Source organism: Zootoca vivipara, chromosome 7 (genome assembly GCF_963506605.1).
Source record: "Zootoca vivipara chromosome 7, rZooViv1.1, whole genome shotgun sequence".
In the NCBI taxonomy this organism is placed as follows: Eukaryota; Metazoa; Chordata; class Lepidosauria; order Squamata; family Lacertidae; genus Zootoca; species Zootoca vivipara.
The window spans coordinates 15,376,323-15,397,761 of record NC_083282.1 but is presented as its reverse complement, the minus strand read 5'-3'; the positions used below and the strand labels follow the sequence as shown (position 1 = coordinate 15,397,761).

The 21,439-nt window shown below is 40.8% G+C and overlaps 1 protein-coding gene across 3 annotated transcripts in view; it reads left to right on the top strand.

Annotated features, from left to right (window-relative positions):
- DENND1B (DENN domain containing 1B) overlaps positions 1-21,439 on the top strand; it is a 190,726-nt gene that overhangs the window by 32,618 nt on the left and 136,669 nt on the right. For all 3 annotated transcript variants that reach the window (XM_035123797.2, XM_035123795.2, XM_035123796.2), the window contains exon 3: positions 14,485-14,528. In XM_035123797.2, the coding sequence (XP_034979688.1) occupies positions 14,485-14,528 (44 nt within the window). The remainder of the gene's footprint in view (positions 1-14,484; positions 14,529-21,439) is intronic.

Here is a 21,439-nt window from a genome sequence, read left to right as displayed (position 1 = left end):
AGAATTCAGTTTACCTGCCTTCTATAGATATCCAGTGAGACAGTAATTCAGCATTCATGTGGATTATTGAATTTTGTGATTCTCCAGCCACTTAGTGCTGTTTTGACGGCCTTGGGCATTCTGCATCATTGTTCTATCTATGTGTTTTGTTTTGTTTTTGATCTCGCTCAATCCTGTATGTACAAATATCACATAAATATAGGTACAAGTGTAACAATGGATAGAAGCGATGTGTGAACTGAATCTCTGCATAAGGCAGAAGGCCTGTAATTTAGCCTAGTGATATAATTCCATTAAAAGGTTTCTTAGCTGTTGGAGTAACACTGATTTTTCTCTGAGCAGTTCTATTAACCTGCCTTCTTGCTTTGTTCTTATCAGAAGTTTGGTGTTGACTTTAAAGACTGGTATGTGAAGTACGTCAAAACATAGATTTTCAGCTACATGTTGCCTGTCATAGATAAATCAATGCTTGCTTGTATGCAGAGCAGCATTTAATCCCCCCCTTGTGTTCATGTGGAAGGCCCTTGGGACAGATGGCCCCTCACTGTTGATGGTTCGATTTCAGTGATCACCCACAGCTTCAGAGGAGTGCGAATAAAAGAAATTGCTTTCTTTGTCAAGGTGTTTTCAATTCAATTCTCACCCATTAGCCCTGTTTCGTTAAGTTTTGAATTACTCCGTCAGGTGACTGATGAGTGTATTTCCCCCTCTTAGGTTATTGAAACAGGCCTGGTATAAAATGGAAAAGGAAAATAAAAAAGGTTTATAGTTATTGATTAATAAAATGTCTTTAAACCATGACACTGCTTGATATACAGTATTTGAACAGTCAAACAATATTGAGCATGAATAGTACGACAAAAGATGAAGTTTACGGGTAGAGTAGTAAACTTGGCCTTTGAAGTACACTCTTTATATTTACAAGCAGTAATGGTCACAGTTTTAAATTTGATTGTGATTTTCAGTTTAAATCTGGAAGAGCTTTTAAAGACTTCTTTGTGCAAGTAAGAAAGGTTAGGTTCTCAAGTTAAATTCCTAGTGGAATCACCAAGCTGCAAAATATAATCTGATACAGTTGGCAATGTCACAATCAGAGTGGTTTGAATTATGGTATCCTGGATACTCCCCAGAATGGGAATTGATCTATCAGGTCAGGTTTGGCTTCTTAGTGTCAGTGAAGCTCCCTTGTGTGTCCCTGCATTACCTGTGTTAAAAACTGAGGGTTTACATTTCCTTAGTGGGGAAAGGAAAATAAAAAAGAAATGGTTTTTGGGAACTATTTTTTAAAAAAGGATTTCCATTTTGTTTTTTGTTTTAAAAAAACCTGCAGCTCAGTTTGCATTCTAGGTTTTTATTATGGAAACACTACTGAGATAACAACTTACAGTTCTCTGATATTTGAATAAAAAAATTTATTCAAGAAGTGTGCATGCACATGAAAGCTCATACCAATGACAGACTTAGTTGGTCTCCAAGGTGCTACTGGAAGGAATTTTTTTATTTTGTTTCGACTACAGCTGATCAACATGGCTACCTACCTGTAACTAGAACTATGATATTTGAATGTCATTCCAAGGCATTTGTATATGCTTTAATAAGCATGATTAGATTTCCCTTTGTAAAAAGGCTTGACATTTCCAAGTTATGGATATACCAACCAACACAGTATTGTTACAGCCCAGTGTCTGCTGAGACGTAGCAAGATTCCAGGGGGTTCCAGGTTGTGTTTCCATTAGGAAATCAAGGCACGTGGTCTCTTGGTGCAGCTTCCTCCAGCCAGTGCTGCATGGAGTTCTGCCTACTTGCTGCTTCTTCTTCCTGGCAGCCTTTGCAGAAAACAACTCCTTTCCTTCCTCTTCCAGTATCCCCCCTGTCACATTGGGAACCTGCGATTCAAAAGCCTCCTGAAAAATGCACCTCCTTCTGTCGTGACATCATGTTCGCTGTAATCCTAGTAGTCTCCTGCTTTCTTGTCTGATGCTGAACTTCTCACCTATTTTCAGGTTAATGACTCTGTCACCACCTGTCTTTGTTCTTTGATGGCACCTCTCTAAGCTCCTGAGAAAGCTGTCTTGGCTTGACAAAACCCCACATTTACTGTTTTCAGAGGTTATGGGGAGAACCTAGCACCCAGGTTTTGGTCCCCTTGCAAACCCATTAATAGTATTGTGCAAGTTGAAGGGCACGATCCTGTACTGAAGACCTGTCTGCTGGGGCATTCTGGGATTTGGTAGAAGCTCTGCTGTGTTGGCAGAATGCCAGATATGCTGCTGTTAGGATTTATATGCTGGCAAAATAGCTCACATGCCTTCGTGGAACACTCCCTTGCTGGTACTGTTCCACGGGAAGGGATGAGAGTGGAGTCACAGGCACGGGGATGAGCTGTTCACGACCTACCCCGATTGACAGTGCAACTTTACACCAGCCGCAGACATGGTGCAGTGAATTGCAGGGGACTCCCCACCCCCCCCAAAATGGTTGCCACAAAACAGCATAAGTTAGGGTATAACTCAGTACCCAGTCACAGCATATACCACCTTTATCCAAAGCCCACATTCTAGCTCAGATGACAGAGCACGCGTTGGTCTCATGCTGTGCATATTTAAGAACTTTGTTGATTAGAAACTATTGAAAAAGGGCATTTTCCACAGAAAGGGAGCATTTTGCACAAAGCAACCTAGATTAACAATTACACAGGAACATGAACATATTGTTAACACCTCTTTGGAATTAAGTGCATGGATGCTGATTTCCCTCCACTGTTGTATTTCTATGCTCTTGTTTAGCACGCAGTAGATATGCTGACTATCCTAGCATACCAGTATTTTTACTGGATTTTTGCCCTTGTTTTTTATAGTAACTGTCTTGGTTTTGGTCTTGTGTTGAGTTAAAGACGTCAGAGGTGAGAATTACGTGCTTTTTCCTGAAGTTCTGGTCTTGCTGCATTCTGGACTTCATGAGCAACAAACAACCACTATAACTGGATTTCTTATCCACCCTTTACAATCAAGCCTCAGTTCAGGTTACAACAATATAAAAATACAGTGTTGAAATCAGTTAAAGCAAATTTATCTTCTTTGAGTGGTGGAAATAGAATATATGTCCAGCTGTTAGGTGCATATTATTTTATGCTTGCTTTGTCATGTTTATCTTTTGTAAAAGACATGCAACAGCTCCACAGCTTTTTTCTATTACGTGCCAAATGATAAGTGCCATCACCAGCCAATGTGCTGTAGGCTATTAGCAGTGATAATTCTATTTTATTTTATTATTATTATTATTATTATTGTTGCTGTTGTTGTTGTTATTATTATTATTAAAAATATTTCTTGCATCACTGCTGAAGCAATCCCAGAGCAGATTACATTAAAAGCCAGATATACGATGCTTATTAAAACAGGAGCAAGAACTAGATAAAATCCCCATGAAACCAGAAACACAGCAGTTTAGTGGGGTCCACAAAAGTCTGAATGAATAAATGAGTCTTCCACCAGCACTGAAAACTCACCAGAATTGGAGCCAACCATATCTGAGAGGAGATGAAATTCCATTACTGAGAGTACTCTCTCCTGCTTTGCCGCATACCACATTTTAACTATCTGTGTCTTTGTGTGTAATCTATTGTTCTTTAAAATGAACTCCATAGTGGGCTACATCATTAAATATATAATACATATAAATTATATAATAAACTATCTGAGAAATGAAATCACAAAAACAATAAATCAAATGCACATCATCAGAGTGACCAAACATCTCAGCTAACCAAATGCCTGTTTTCATAAAAAGGTCTTTACAGCACATCAGGAGAATCTGTCCGGGAAGGATCTTTCAAGAACTTGCTCTCACCTTGATAGTATTCAGGCAGCCAGTGCAGTTGTGTATATACAGTATATGAGCTACCATTTAACCCAGTGTAGCTGCAGCTTCTGAACCAACTTCAAATGCAGGCTGACATAGTGTGCATTACAGCAGTCTATCTGAGGTTACCAGCCTGTGGCCAGGCAGTCCCTGTCCAGTAATGACTGTAGCTTTTTGCCAAATGTTAGGTGTTATGAGGACAGTTGTACAGTGTTTGCCTGCCTTTTTTAAAAATGTACAATTTTCACTTTAGGTTTTTAAATTCAAGGTTTTAAATTAAAAGTGTTAATTTAATTTAAAATGCAGTTAATTTTACATCTGCTTGTTGAAGTTTTAAAAGGTGGCATGTCTTTCTAGCCTACTCGTTAACCCAGGAGATAAGCTGGGGAATTTGTTTCTTGAAATCCCTTAGTTTGTAGAAAGCCAAGCTAAAAGCTTGGCAGGTTCAATTTCATCTTTGTACTTTCTGTGCAATGAACCTTCACCTGATTAAGGTTTTCATTTTGTAGCATAACTAATGCCATTGTCGCAAAACAGGCTTTCCTTTATGCTCCCAGTGACTTTCCATTCTGTTTTTAAATGGTATAGCACAATATTGGGCAAAGAGGATTGACCTTCCATTAAAGTAGCTCAAAGTTGGATCTGTCTTGTTAGTACCGAAAAAAAGGGGGGGCAGGGGAGAGACACATGCTCACAGTTATTAGGAAGTTGGCTATTAGTGATCAGCTGATTCTGAAGGGGCTTCCCTTATTATGTGACAGATTTCCAACTGGAGTGGGAATGCTGATTGACTAGGATTCCTGTCCTTGAGTTGGAAACCTTCCATGCAATGAAGTGGGTCTCTTCAGACTCTGCCAATCATGTGTCTGCTTGCGCACAGGGCATTATCAAGGTGATAGAGCCAGTCTCACACATTCCTGAAGGCTCCTTCAAATGTCCAACAGTGAATGCCTGGAGACAGCTACCCTATCTAGTCTTTTCTGATATATTTGTAGGAATATTATGGACCTTAGTGTGAGTAAAGTCTCCTTAAATGGATGCTGTTAATTTCAGAATTGGGTTTAAAAAGGTGTAGGCAAGATTTCATATTCCCTTCTTACTCCATGGGTGTGCGGGGGGTGGGGTAGGGAGAGCTATCTTTCCCTAAATCAAGTAAATAAAGAAAAATACTTAACTAAAAGTAGAAATTGTAGAAAGATATTGACAGATTTTTTTGAGCACTTGGGGTCAAAAGAAAGTAATTTAAAACAACTGTTGTTGAGACATTTCATTCTGAATATGCTAGACAGAGCCAGACAGAGGATGATGACAGGCGGGTGCTCTGTCCTCCCAACAGAAATCCTGTCTACCTGCTCCCCCCAACATAAGTCCTGGCTACACCCATGTCTTACTCTGTTCCTACTGGTAAGTCTTAAGCATGCTTAGGTTCATGCTGGCAGTATCTTTAGCAGTGGTTCCTAATTTGCTGACCAGCATCATGCTTCTGATTCATGACTAGAGTCCTGTGGTTAAGAGCAGATCAGTCTGGGATTAAGAGAAGATCATTGCCCAGATAAGGTAAATGCTGAAATACATCTTTAATCTTGGATGAGGGTGGAGAGAGAACATATAATTTGAGAATTTGCTCTCAGGCCCTTAGCTATGCATAAGAGATTGGAAGCATTACATGTGCACCAGCCCTTCATTATTTTTATTATTTCATTATTAGGTCTTTAAGCAGAGGCTTGACAGCCATCTGTCAGGAATGCTTTGATGGTGTTTCCTGCTTGGCAGGGGGTTGGACTGGATGGCCCTTGTGGTCTCTTCCAACTCTATGATTCTATGATTCTATGATTTGTTTCCATAGATGCTAGGCGGGAGGAACCCTTTAAATAGGTGAAATATGTGCACATTACATTGAGGTCTTTGGGTAAAAAATGTCATTAATGAATCTAGATTATTGGTACTGTAAAGTTTGGCAAATAGTTGTATTGGTAAGATTGTCTCACAGACCTCAAGTAATGAGAGGTCAAAGAAAGTCACTCAAGTTTTTGGCAGGTTGGTATTTGTTTATTGATTTTATAAATAGCCAGGAATTTGGTAATTACAACTGTATATAAAATAGCTTGGGAAGATAGGATCAATTGAAGAAAGATTAGATGAATTAAGAAAAATGAAATGTGGATCTAATTAACACCATGATTTGTTTTGATTTTAGTCAATGGAAAACAAGGGTGCTGTATATGAAAAATTAATATTATACATTATAGTAGATCAAATATTATGCTAAATAGAATATTTTTAATATATCTCTCTCTCTCTCTCTCTCTCTCTCTCTCTCTGTGTGTGTGTATATATATATATATACACACACACACAACGGTAAACTGGGCATGTGGGTTATTATCCACTTTTCTCCGAAACTGCTTCACTGATTGTGTTCAAATTTGGACACAATGTCCCAAGCGAATGTCCGAAGGCTCTTATAAAGTTTGCTAAGACAGATGTCACACCTGTGCCAGGTAAAAACTCCCAAACCCCGTGTTTCAAAACACACCACTCAGACGAAAATGTATGCTGGGAAAAGAACCAGGTTGCCTACCAGCGCCCTCTAGCGGCGGCTACACTGGTACTGTACCTATAAAACCTTCCCTTTCAACAGCACCTTGGTTCCCGTTTACATACTAGTCCGAAGCCTTTACAGACTAGGCCGAATGGAGGTACTGACTCATCTGGGTGGGGGTTGGGGGGAGGAGGGGACGGGATAGGTCAGGACCATACCTTCCAACTCCCGGTTAGAAAAATCCGGGATCAGCAGCGCCGGCACCAGAAGTCGCTTCCAGACATACGTAGAAGCAACTTCCGGTGCCGGCGCTGCCCGATTTCTGGTGCCCAGACATGGGCAGAGCGGCACAGGAAGTCGCTTCTATGCATGTCCAGACATGCTCAGAAGCGACTTCCGGTGCCACTCTGCTCGATTTCCGATGCCCAGACACGGGCAGAGCACCCGAAATCGGTTCTGCGCATGTCCAGACATGCACAGAAGGAGCCTCCCTGGCAGGTACTGAAATCCGGGGGATTTACAGGATTTTTTCCAATCTGGGCTGCCAGCGGGAAACGGTTTAAAATACAGGGGTTTCCCACGAAAAACGGGAGACTTGGCAGCTATGGTCAGGACACGGTGGGGCCAGCCACAGGGATGAGCCAAGGGGTGGGAGAAAGAGGGGGCAGGATACGTCATGGATCGGCACAGGGTGAGGGGAATCACATGGATGAGCCACAGCAACGCGTGGCAGGGCCAGCTAGTTATTTATAGAATATCTTGTTTATTAACGAAATGCCCTTTAAAGAATATCAACAACCTCAGATATGCTGATGACACAACCTTGATGGCAGAAAGTGAGGAGGAATTAAAGATACTTATTGTTAAATATAAAGTTCCTTGGTAGATGGGGAAAATAATTAAAAAATATAATATGTATGATGGTTAACTATTCCAATTGCCAGATGTGTTTCAACATCTTGGATGTCTTCAATATCACTGATGTTGCAGATAACAGATTATCCACTGTAGAGTATAATGAGACAGCTCATGCTTGAGTTGATCAAAGGTCATGTTCATGTACTGTATTTCTATATACCGGTATATAAATTTGTTTTGATGGGCAACCCTCCACTTTTCTCTGAATCTGGATCAGGGCTTCTTTCCTACCCTGCTGCAGGCTAAGGACATTGTGACAGACAACTTCAAAATAAATTTCAGTCCCTCATGATCTCCTCTACCATCCCATACTCCTTGGATCAGGTCAGAAGCCACCAGAGAAGGCAGTCATTTCTGCATTTTAGTAACCATAGTAGTGCATTCCACTGACTTGCCGTTATATTGCACCATACAAGAATTACATTTACATTTCAAAGGAAGCATTTTCATTTTAACAACAGCAGCTACAAGAGACTTTCTCGAAAGCAAGCTGAGGACTCAAGGTACATGATGATAGTGTTGTTTTCAGTGTTGCTCTAAACTCTGATAATACTATGAAAAATCAGCTTTTTAAAAGTTGTCCACAAAACTGAATAGAAGTTCCCCCCCAAAAAGTTTGTCTTTCCTAGATTGTCCACACACAACTAATATAACCAGAATAACTTTAGTTCAATCCATTCTTTAAAACTGGAGTAATTGGATTCACACATGCACACACACCTCTTTTGGCCAAATATTCCTTGTAACAGATTGCCTGATTTTTCAAGGTACGGCTGCTATAGTAAAGAGTGGACTGATAACATCAGCAAAATTCTTTTCATGAGCATAAATCCACCAAGTCTATGATTTGCATTAAAGAGTGGTTTCAAGTATGTCTTAAAGTGGCACTGTCATTTGCATATTGCCTTTAATCTAACATATTTTAAGTGCCAGACAAGATAGCAAGTGTTCTTTAAGGTTCTCTGCCCCCCTCTTTTTTTTATTAAGTTCCTCTACTCTGTTTTGTCCTTGTTCTTTCTTTTCATTACTGTTCCTTGGCAAATACTGACTGCTTTCTTCCTTACTTGCCCATGCAGCTTTTCATTCAGCTACTAAAACATCTTCCACTTTTATCCTCCTGAGTTAAGATTCTGAGACCCTCATCCAAACTCTTCTTCTTCTCACCTAAAGTCGGATGTGCCTGACAGTAATATTTCTGGTTTATGATGTGTATCCCTTATATGAAATCTGTTAAAAAAATTAATCTGATATGCTTTCCTAGCCACTAGAAGCCAATTCTTTTTAATGTGTGTATATATAATAACCTAATAACTCCAACTTTAAAAAGTTCAGTGCTGCACACCAGAACTATCCCTTTTGAGGTTGCCGGAAGAGTATAAACACAGTAAATTCTTCCAGTTGTAGAATGTGTGTGTGTGTGTGTGTGTGTGTGTGTGTGTTTTAAATAAAAAAATTAAAAGCCATCTTTTTGTGCTAAAAACTGGTCTGAATACAGACTGCTTACACCAGGGGTCAGCAGACTTTTTCAGTAGGGGGCCGGTCCTTCAGACCTTGTGGGAGGGCCAGACTATATTTTGAAGAAGAAAAAAGAACAAATTCCTAAGCCCCACAAATAACCCACAGATGCATTTTTAATAAAAGGACACTTCCTGTTCATGTAAAAACACGCTGATTCCTGAACCATCCGCAGGCCAGATTTAGAAGGCGATTGGGCCTGATCCAGCCCCCAGGCCTTAGTTTGCCTACCCATGGCTTACACTGTTCCTTCAGTAGGAATCACTGTAACCAATATAATTTGCTGTCCTGAAACCACAAACAAAAGCAGTTATTTCTAACTTTTCTAATTTGCTCATTAGTATTTAGAGTGCTGGAGTACTCTATTTGGTATTTTTGTAACTAATTAACTGCAAATGGTAGTGAATGGATAGATACACTTTGTGAAACTTCTCACTGAAGTCCTTTGGTACACCTATATTCCTCCCATAATCAGTGGGCAAATACTGTGCATTTTGCAACCCTCTTACAGATGCCAACCAGGCACTGAAGCCTCACAGGCCGACAATTTGTTCCAGGTGAAGGACTGTGCATGGTACATTCAGTGGCAGTGATTGCACATTACAGAAAATCAATAGCTAGTGGGTTACTGTGAATGTGCAGAAGGCTTCCATTCCAGTCGTACCTCCTAGGCAGTTGGAAACACAACCCTGATATCCTTTACTTAGCATTATGGCCAGACCAAGAATAGTGATTGGTTTCACTCCAAACCAACCATAGTGTCAAGCCAAGGTTTGTTTGAGTTAAACAAACCATGCTTCCTAGTTTGGATGTACAGCAAAATTAGAAATCTTAATTTGTTGCTCATGCTAGTGGGGGAGGAAAACAGAAGCAATCTCTACATTCATGGTCTACAATTAAGTACATTTTACCTTAATATGTGTGATAGTAATGCGCTAACCACTTAAGCCAGATAATGGTCTTTTAGCCATTTTTGAACAAGTAACTTACAGTGAGAGGATTTGGACCATTGATGAGGAACTAATTGATTGTTTCACTATCAATCAGTTTTTATTGCATATAGCCAAAGGCCTTTACAATGGACGACAGAGAATAAAAGGAATATTTCATCTAAAACCATGCACGTAACCTGTAGCAGTTTACAACATAAAAATAAATTTACAACATTAAGACTTAAGATTGGAGTGCATTTACATAGCTGGAAGAAGCTTCTTGGCTGCCAGTGCAAATTTGGTTACTTGGTGTGATTGTTTAACTAAGTGATGTTTGAGCTTTTCTTCTTCTCCTTTCTTTGTCTCTGAAAGCAACTCCTCTTTTTTAGCCTTTTCTCTTCTACTTTGTTCAAATCACTCCTAAAAACCCACCTTTTCCCATGAAGCCTTTGAGTTAATAGGGATGCGGGTGGCGCTGTGGGTTAAACCACAGAGCCTAGGGCTTGCCGATCAGAAGGTCAGCGGTTTGAATCCCTGCGACGGGGTGAGCTCCCGTTGCTCGGTCCCAGCTCCTACCAACCCAGCAGTTCGAAAGCACGTCAAAGTGCAGCTTAGCCATGCTGGCCACATGACCTGGAAGCTGTATGCCGGCTCCCTCAGCCAATAACGCGAGATGAGCACCCCAACCCCAGAGTCGGTCATGACTGGATCTAATGGTCAGGGGTCCCTTTACCTTTGAGTTAACCCCCAAGCTCCCATGCCCTCTAAGCTCAAGTAAGGTAAAGGAACCCCTGACCATTAGGTACAGTCGTGACCGACTCTGGGGTTGCGGCGTTCATCTTGCGTTATTGACCGAGGGAGCCGGCATACAGCTTCCAGGTCATGTGGCCAGCATGACAAAGCCGCTTCTGGCAAACCAGAGCAGCACACGGAAACACCGTTTACCTTCCCGCTGTAGTGGTACCTATTTATCTACTTGCACTAAGCTCAAGTACATTTAATGTAACCAATTGCATTTTCTTTCCCTGCTTACTTTTGCCTCCACTTCCTTCTCTTTTCTCTTATGTTTCTCGTGGCTCAAATTTTAGAGTGTAAGCTCTTCTGGATGGGAACCTTTCCTCTTGTGCTCAGGAAAGTGCCATATATGCTGATGGTGTGCAATTTATTGTACTGCATTCCTTGAATTTTGTGTTTGTATTAAGCTATGTGAGCCACCTTTCTTGGACAAAGGGTGGTGTATAAATTATACGTCATTTTCCAGCCACCTAACTTTGGAATTGAAGCTGTGCACAGAGGCTTCTGTTACAACCCTGCATCTGCTCCCAGTGCAGATCAGAGATATTTTACCAGTTGGATTTCTGCCAACCTCTCTAAAACTGATGGTCAGTGAGAAGGCAGTTCTCCACCAGTCTCCCAACTCAGTGTCTGCCTCGGGGAGAGTAGTCTGTCTTGGAAAAGCTGGTGGCTAGAAAGTGAGCTGTGTGCCATGCCAGCTGCTCTGAAGCCAAAGCTCAGCTTGAGAGAGTTGTATTGCTTCCCAGCTTGACGGGGAGCCTAGCTGCACAGCATCCCAACTGAGCATCTGCTTTGGGAATGTTGGGGTTTGTGTGTGTGTGTGTGTGTGTGTGTGAGAGAGAGAGAGAGAGAGAGAGAGAGAGAGAGAGAGAGAGAGAGAGAGAGAGAGAACTGTATTAAAAATACTTTTTTTTAAAATAGAAAAATACCTGAGATGCTCGTGCAGATGTTATTAATCTGCATGCATCTTAATAAAATAATGTGTGCACTCCTGTTTCCTAAAACTAATGTGACTAAGTGACCAAGCCTGCACAACATCTTGGTTTTTTTTTTGCTTGCTATGCCACTTTCAGAGCCTTAGGGAAAAGTTGAAGTAAACCTATTTGTTTCCCTCTAACTGGTTTCTAGTTCTAAAACCTATGGAGTTTATCAACTGATCCAATGAAAACAATATGGTGCAAGATTAATTTTTATACAAAATAGTAAAGTTACCAGTAAAAAAATTAACTTGCATTTTTATTAGAATTGTTATATATTGACCTCGTGTTGTTTGTATTTCTCTTTTTGGAAACATTTCACTCGACAATGATATTGGCCCAAAATAAGATATTTTGAATATTAGTTAATTAAAATGCAGAAAACTGATTTCAAAATGGGATCAAAGCTTAACTAACCATTAACTTCAGTTCTTGTAGGGTATATTTTCTAATGCAGAGAAAACTGTTGGGAAAGCTTAGAATGGTAGAGCATGAGGCTCTTGTTTTCAGGGTTATGGGTTTGGGCTCCACCTTGGGCAAGATTCCTGCATAGCAGGGGCTTGGACTAGATGAGCCTTGTGGTCCCTTCCAACTCTACAATTCTGTGATTCTGTGTTTCCTTTAAATATCTAAAATTAATTGACAGTAACAAACTTACCACTATGTCTTAAAATAGGGGAAACAGGGTATATGAAATGTAAATTTTCCTTTGTTTAGATCAGGAATCCCCAAACTGTGGCCCTCCAGATGTTTTGGCCCACAACTCCCATGATCCCTAGCTAACAGGACCAGTGGTCAGGGATGATGGGAATTGTGGTCTAAAACATCTGGAGGGCCGAAGTTTGGGGATGTCTGGTTTAGATAATTGCTGTGGCTTGTTTTAGCAGGTTTCCTTCATAAACTCTTTGTCTTAATATTGATATCCTGCAATTGTTATTGGAGGACATCTGTGACACAATGTTAACTTTACTTCTAGTTTTTATTATGTTTTGATTTTCGCGGTTTGCTTTAATATTGTATTGGTATTTGAATTTTTCAAATGTGCACCACCCTATAATCCATGTTTGGACACAGGTTTAGACATTTACAAAATTAAAAAATAACTTTTAAATACGGAGGAAGGGGTTGGATTTAATTTTTAAGCACCATTTGTCCATCTAAAATTTGCTATAATTAAGATAAGTGTATTGTGGTTTCAATAAATATGAAGTAACTTGTTCATAGTGAAAGTAGGATAGATTATTGAACCATATGATAACCCCAGGGGCTTGGATCCAAACCTCTCTATTTACATGAGTGGAAAGGGATTATTTGCACATAGTGGGGGGGGGAGGTTCATGTGGTGACACTTGCTTGTGTCTTATGGAATGCCTTTCCTGGAGGAGGACCTGAAGCAATATCTTGCACATGTGGAAGCAACTTTGTGCAAATTTGTAACCAATATAATGTTCATAATATCTACATTTGTTGCAAATACTTGGTGAGTCTTACGGTCACTTCAAAATATAAATGAAAAGTGTTTAATCTAGCACTAATATATTTTGAGTTGTTATGAGGCATATGTTGATCTAAGCTGTGTAGTGAGTTACAAGTCATCTGTGGTGACAGTGTTTTCTTCTAGCTATTACTGTTCTCTCATCCATAAAATCAGCATAAAATTGACTTAACGTTGTTGGGTGTCTAGAAATCAGGCTTCCCAGGAAAAGTAAATTTGGTCTCAGTAGTTCTGAAGAGGAAGTACATAACTGCAGAATAGGATTATGCTTGCTCCTTCTTGTCAAGATGTAGCCTCTTGCTCCTTGTCAACACCCTCACATTCAGGATTGTGGTGCTGGGTACACCAAAATACCCATCTCTTTTTTGTGATGAAACCCTCCCCTTCTCCTTACTGTACCTTTAAATGGAAATGATGTGAGCACTTCAGAAAGGAAGTGTGAAAATTAATTGATCCTTTGAATATTTGTTAGTGGCCAGTAAGACCTTTGAAGGGATGCAAAGTTAATATCATAATACCAAGTAACATGACAATATTTACTGGTTTTTATTTTGTGGAATGGATTAGAGCAAATGTGGACAGATTTCAGGCTTGTGGGATCTTTTGTGTTTTAAACATTCATATGGCAATTAACTGCTGCATGTGTGTTTTATTACTACTTAATAACATACCATAATTGCATATAACAAAGACTAAAGTAGTAGCAAATTTCAAAACAACAGTATCAGACAGAATTATTTAAGTGTTGTGCAGACTGAAGCTTTATTTACTTGACAACTTTTTTTATCACACAGAACACCCCTCAGAATGTAGTATTTGGGGGTTCTGCCAGATAAGCGTTCCAGGTACATATCCTACATGGTGTTAGGATTGAAAGAAAACTTTTAAAAATGCCTCCCTTAAGCTAGCAAATTCGTTTCTTTAGCCAGGGCTAGTTTGCATAAAACCAAATGATTTTTGGACGTAGCAGGTCCCAAACCTCAACTGGTGAATGTGTAGTATTCTGTTATATTCTTAACCTGTAATTTTAAATTGTAAGTGTGGAACAAAGCTTGGTGAACTGCTTTAAAAAACAGTGATATAGGCTTAAATTGTGACATTTGAAAAACATTTTGCATTTTTCTACTTTTAATTCCCTTTTGCAAAAATGAATATTGGAACAACATCTTTAAAAGGCATTAAAACAGCCACAGAGTAAAAGGCTATGGAAAAAACACACACACCACAAAATAACCTTCTGTTATTGTGTTAACAAATATGCATGGAGTTTCATAAATATGAATTTTTTTAAAAAATATTTTGAATAATCCCATATCTGAGTTTTGAGACACATTTTTTGTACCTGTCTGTGAGCCTGAAGCTACGTTGACCCTCTTTAATATTAATGTACTCTACTCTAAGACTCTGTTCTTTTGTCTCTGATTAATGCTGTCTGTCAATTATTTACAGATCCTGTGGTTTTGTGGAAGTTCCCGGAGGACTTTGGAGACAAGGTTAGAAACATGAGATTGATCCCTTTAAAATAATGGAATGATAATGATGATAATGATAATAATGATAATAATGATAATAATAATAATAATAATAATAATAATAATAATAATATCAGAATAACCTGCCTTTCTACAGCTTTTTATAGCTTTCCCATTCAACTGTAGGAAGGCAGATGGCTGATGATAACAATAAAAGACTCTTCACCAGCTGATTTGATCATTAGAATGTGTTTGTGGCAGGAAGTATTGCAGCATGATAGTTGCTTTCATGGATTTATCACATTATTATTTTTAATCTGTGTGGATATTATGACCAAATGCCAGTGGTGGTATTTCTTCTTCTTCTGAAGTCATGAATATAGTTCCAGTGGAATAAATTTGGGAAATTATGATTGACACACATCTCTGAAATTGCCACCAGGTGCGCATCACCAATGATAATCTAAGAGGCTGCACAACTGTTAGTATCAGCACTGAAGTTAACACGTTGGTTGTGTATATACTGTTGGTGGTACTTCAGTATTTATGAAAGTCTTCTCTCATTCACCAGAGCTACTTTGACACTTGGGCATGTTAGCAGTTTTCAACAGAAGCTTAATGCTTGCAACAAACAGGTGGTTGTCTAACCGAGTCCTCTAAAAATTATGGGTTTTTTTTTTTGATAGGCTTCTTCATTGAATGTATTTGGCTCTTTTCATTTTGATTTTATTGAATAATATACTTTCTTCTTTCTGTGGCTCAGACCGATTTCTCAGTTTTGCTTTAAATAGTCCCAGATCCTTGGAGAAAAACACCATAAACAACAGTTTGAATTCTATTTTGAATATAGGAACCTATATAAAAAGTATGTTGCCAAAGCAGTTTGCAGTTCAGCGTTTGTCAGAAAAATACTGGCCCTGAAATTCCAAACAAAATTGTCAGTTGTGCATGTGTGAAACTCATTCAGATCAATGATACTTCTTCATGACAACACAGAGAACCCCAGTTTATGTGTGTTGTTACTTGGCAACATGTTGCTCACACATTAATATGAACAGTTGCAATCTATTCCAGTACTCAAGAGTTTTAGGTAGACTGCAAATGCCATTTGCATGAATGAGACTTTTTTTGCCTGGAAGCAGCTGTGTTTTTGATTTCACACTCTCTCTCTTATTCAAATGTTACTATCAAAGGTGCACTTGAGGTTGATTGTATTCAAGGCTTGTGTCCATACAAAAGCAAGTTTTATTAAGTCTGTCAGTTGCAAATGTTTGTATTTTTATATGTGTGTGTTCCGTTAAATCCAGTTACAAATGTACAGAGTTGAACGGAATAGTAAAGGGTCAATGGCAAGGGGAACTGTCCTTGTGACTGGGCTGAATGCCATAGTAGCAGGTGTAAACCTGTGTCCCTTTTCAGCTGTAAATCTTACTGGATAAATTATTAGAAGCTAACCTAGGTAGGTAGCTGTGTTGGTCTGATGTAGTCAAAACAAAACAAAATAAAAAAAATCATCCCAATAGCACTTTAGAGACCAACTAAGTTCCCCCAATAGCACCTGGGGACCCAGGTGGCGCTGTGGTTAAACCACTGAGCCTAGGGCTTGCTGATCAGAAGGTCGGCGGTTCGAATCCCTGTGACGGGGTGAGCTCCCGTTGCTCGGTCCCAGCTCCTGCCAACCTAGCAGTTCGAAAGCACGTCAAAATGCAAGTAGATAAATAGGAACCGCTACAGCGGGAAGGTAAACGGCGTTTCCATGTGCTGCTCAGGTTTGCCAGAAGCGGCTTTGTCATGCTGGCCACATGACCTGGAAGCTATACGCCGGCTCCCTCGGCCAATAATGCGAGATGAGCGTGCAACCCCAGAGTCGGTCACGACTGGACCTAATGGTCAGGGGTCCCTTTACCTTTACCTTAAGTTTGTCATAGGTATGAGCTTTCATGTGCTCATACCTATCACACTGAAGAAGTGTGCATGCACACAAAAGCTCATACCTATGACAAACTTAGTTGGTCTCTAAGGTGCTACTGGAAGGATTTTCTTAATTTTGTAATGAACATTATGGTGCTGTTAAACCAAGGAAAAGGCACATAAGTATTGTGTTCTGTTCCTTTGCGTAGAATAGGTGAGAAATCTAAACAAATGTGAAAAAGCATTACCTTGATAAACTAGAGAAATGGGCTTTATGTAGCTTGCCACATAAAGATGTTCCTGAGAAAAAGATGCAGAATATGATGCTCTGGTTAAGCATTTACCAAGATAACTGTCAATGGCTTAGTTTGTTTGTCACTTTAAACCATGGTTAAACTAACATATGCTTTAAAGGTGAATTTACATCATACTGGTGCCAAAATTTCGAGTGCTTCACTCTTCCCCTGCTGCTGCTACAAGATAAGTTCTGTTCTAGTTTAGAGTTACATCCCAATCTGAGTTTATGGTTTGTTTCTCCCCAAACAAACTGTAAGCTCTTTGACACTAACAAGTATAGTTAAAAAAATGTGTACAATTCATATATTCATTCATAATAACAAATCATGAGCCTAGCTTTGAATGTCACTCTTAAGGTGATTCCTTAGCTTGTGGCAGCATGGCATCAGCAGGAGGTGAGCAGGTTCCCCTTTAAACCAAAGTTTGGCTTGATGATGGTTTGGCATATAAATCAGGCCAAAGTATAAGTGAATATTATGAATGAACTTTATGCAACTTCTTTTAATTATACTTGCTGAAATCAAAGACTTCCAGACCCCTCTGAAGACAAGTGTACCACAATGGCAACTCGTGTTTTAAGATTGCAGGAGGGTAGAATGATGCTACCTTCGGGAAGAGGTAGACTCCACCGTGGGCGCAGGGGGGGGGGGAGTGCTGGAGGTCTGTCTAGTCCAGTTGCATGGGATCAATTCCAATCTGTTATCTCCGAGGATGTGGACAGGCTGCTTGGACGAGTGAAACCAACCACCTGTCTCCTTGATCCTTGTCCATCCTGGCTTATTAAAGTTAACCGGGAAGGGCTGGGCGATGGGCTTTGTGGGTTGGTGAATGCTTTTCTCCATGAGGGAGCCTTCCCAGACCCGATGAAAGAGGCGGTTATTAAACCGCTTCACAAAAAACCATCTTTAGATGCGGCTAATATGGCCAACTATCACCCAGTCTCAAATCTTCCATTCATGGGCAAGGTGATTGAGCGAGTGGTTGCTGAACAACTCCAGATACGCCTGGAAGAAGCGGACCATTTGGATCCCTTCTAGTCGGGATTCAGGCCTCATTATGGGACTGAAACTGCCTTGGTCGCATTGGTTGATGATCTTCAGCAGGCTGGGGACAAAGGTGTGAGTTGTTTCCTAGTTCTGCTGGATCTCTCAGCGGCTTTTGACACCATCGACCATAACATCCTTCTGGACCGTCTAGAGGGGTTGGGAGCTGGGGGCACTGTTATACAGTGGTTCCGCTCCTTCCTCCTGGGCCATGTTCAGAAAGTGGTGGTGGGGGGATGAGTGTTCAGACCCCTGGGCTCTCACTTGTGGGGTGCTTCAGGGTTCTGTACTCTCCCCCATGCTTTTTAACATCTATATGCAGCCGCTGGGAGAGATCATCAGGGGGTTTGGGCTGGGTGTTCATCAGTATGCGGATGACACCCAGCTCTACCTCTCTTTCAAATCAGAACCAGTGAAGGCGGTGAAGGTTCTGTGTGAGTGCCTGGAGGCGGTTGGAGGATGGATGGCGGCTAACAGATTGTGGTTGAATCCTGACCAGACAGAAGTACTGTTTGTGGGGGACAGGAGGCGGGCAGGTGTGGAGGACTCCCTGGTCCTGAATGGGGTAACTGTGCCCCTGAAGGATCAGGTGCGCAGCCTGGGAGTCATTTTGGACTCACAGCTGTCCATGGAGGCGCAGGTCAATTCTGTGTTATGGGCAGCTGTCTCTCAGCTCCATCTGGTACGCAGGCTGAGACCCTACCTGCCTGCCAGAGTGGTGCATGCTCTAGTTATCTCTCGCTTGGACTACTGCAATGCGCTCTACGTGGGGCTAACTTTGAAGGTGACCCGGAAACTACAACTAATCCAGAATGCGGCAGCTAGACTGGTGACTGGGAGTGGCCGCCGTGACCACATAACACCGGTCTTGAAAGATCTACATTGGCTCCCAGTACATTTCCGAGCACAGTTCAAAGTGTTGGTGCTGACCTTTAAAGCCCTAAATGGCCTCGATCCAGTATACCTGAAGGAGCGTTTTCACCTCCATCGTTCTGCCCGGACACTGAGGTCCAGCACCGAGGGCCTTCTGGCAGTTCCCTCATTGCGAGAAGCCAAGTTGCAGGGAACTAGACAGAGGGCCTTCTCGGTAGTGGTGCCCGCCCTGTGGAACGCCCTCCCATCAGATGTCAAAGAGAAAAACAACTACCAGATTTTTAGAAGACATCTGAAGGCAGCCCTGTTTAAGGAGGCTTTTAATGTTTAATATTTTATTTCATTTTTCTGTTGGAAGCAGCCCAGAGTGGCTGGGGAAACCCAGCCAGATGGGCGGGGTATAAATAATAAATTATTATTATTATAATTTATTATTACCTGTTAAACAGAATAAAGAAAGACTGTTACTGTCTCTCATGCCAGCTTTGGTTTTGTGTGTGTTTGTATGTATTTTGGCTTACTATGGAACTTAAAAACCAAATAGAGACAATTAAAAAGTTCAGAATTTTTGAAAGTATTAGCCCGTATAATTATATTTTGAAATAAGGTACATGTTTAGTAATTCTGATGATATAGGTTTTTGTGCTGAATATCTATAACCAAACTGGTGTGGTGACCTTTGGGATATCTGCAACATACACCGAAGAGCACAATTAAACTATTTTTGCTTCATCCTTTGAAAAGAATACATATAGACAATCCTGTATGCACAAAATCTTCAATATAATTACGTGTGTGCACAGACACACTCACTTTTCCTTTCAACATTTGACATGACACTAGAACCATAAAGAGATATGCCTGGACAGCATTAGCACCTTCTTAACCACAGTTTCACTGTTTAGTTCACTACTGAACATACTGGATTCTAAAATTTCTCTTTAAGAGCGGCTTCTTTCTTTCCTCCCCAGCTTGATTTAAAAAAAAAAAAGATTTGCTCTTACAGTCCCGCAGCAGTTGCTTTTTCTGGGTTGGTACTTTAAAGCTTGCCAGAAGACACAGCACAGTCACCACCTCCCTTTCTTCCTCCCTTCTTCCTCTCCTGTGTGAAGGAAGAGAACTATAGGCATTTTGAATCATTGTCTTTCAAGGCTCTGCATATTTTCTTAGTGCTTTCAGGTACCTGTATGTGCAAGGCTGTTCCCTTGTGTATTCTGCATCATTTTGTTTCCACCCCTCTATTTGCTCTTGCTCCTTGTTGCCTGAACTGATGTTGCCCAACAAGTGAAGGCAGAACTTTGGCAATTGAGGAGCCAAGAAGCACCTTTAGTAGGATGGCATTTGGCTCAAGAGTTGTCAGCTCCTATTTCGTAATTGCAGTTTTATGACACAATAGGGTAAATGTAGACAGCAATGTTGCAGGCTGCCCTGGAATCAGTATGAAGGGTGGCTCAGAACAACTAGGAAAAAATAGTACTAGTTACAGGTAGGTAGCCGTGTTGGTCTGACGCAGTCAAAACAAAACAAAATAATCCTTCCAGTAGCACCTTAGAGACCAACTAAGTTTGTCATAGGTATGAGCTTTCGTGTGCATGCACACTTCTTCAGGAAAAAATAGGTTTCATAAATAAGATGGCCATTCAGGGTAAAAGGAGATGAGAACTGGAGTGATTTTATTTTGGGCCTAGGGTCAGGTCCAGAAACAGTGCCAAATTGTCTGCTGCTTCCCTTTGCCTTCCTCCTCAAGTTCTAGACATTCACAGTGTAAGTGAATTGTGTCTCCTTAAATAATGCTTCCAATGTAATGTATGAAAAAGATTGGCCTGAAGTTGTGTGTTCTTTTAGGTGGGCTTATTTTTTTTGAGGCTAACCGGAGTAGACATAAAGACATAAGGAACATAGGTGCCTTATGCTGAGTTTGACCAATGACCCATTTAGGTCAGTATTGTCTATGCTGACTGGCAGTGACTTTCCAGAGTTTCAGAGAGGAAGTTTCTCTCAGTCTTACCTGGAGATGTCAGGGATTGGACCTGGGACCTTCTAATGCAAAGCAAGATGTTCCATCACTCAGCTGCGCACCTTCATTCTACGAATGCGAAAGTCTGCATGTGTTGAGACTGCAGACCATTCAGACACACGAGCACCCTTGAAGGCCCAAGTCAGCTTGTCCCAACCTGATGTCCCAAGCCTCATCGGCCCCAGTCTATGTGATCAGTTGTTAGGGATAATAAGAGTTGTAGCCCAGCAACATCTGAAGGGCACCACTCTGGAGAAGCCTAAACTAAGTGGAAAGGTAGGGTATAAATAAATTTAATAATATATAACTCTGAGACTTTGGAGGGGAAAGTTCAGAGGGGGAGAATCATCAAACCAGTTCATAAACAAACATTTTTATCACAATTACTTTGCTTGCCTGAATAATTTTAGTGCTTTATTAAATAAATAAAGGATGACAAAAATAGATAGCTTTGATTTGGCAGATTGTTTATGATGTCTACACTGGACTTCAGCCTTTGCTGTGGCAGAGCTGCCTCACCCTTAGCTGGAGTGAGGTGACAGCAGATGTTGGTACAGGTAGGTAGCAGTGGCAGATCCCTAGCCAATGCTCTCAAGCCCATTGGGCACTCTCCTAGGTTGGAGGACAGAGCTGTGTATGCCACACGACCTGTCCTGCAGCCCCCAAGCTAGTCTGTTTCTTTCAGGTATAGGCCACTGCCCCATTGCCAGTGTTGAAGTAAGAGTCAATTGCCTGTCCAATTGGCTTCAGTACATGGCATGGGGGGCGGGGGGCGGCATCTTGTCCTTTGC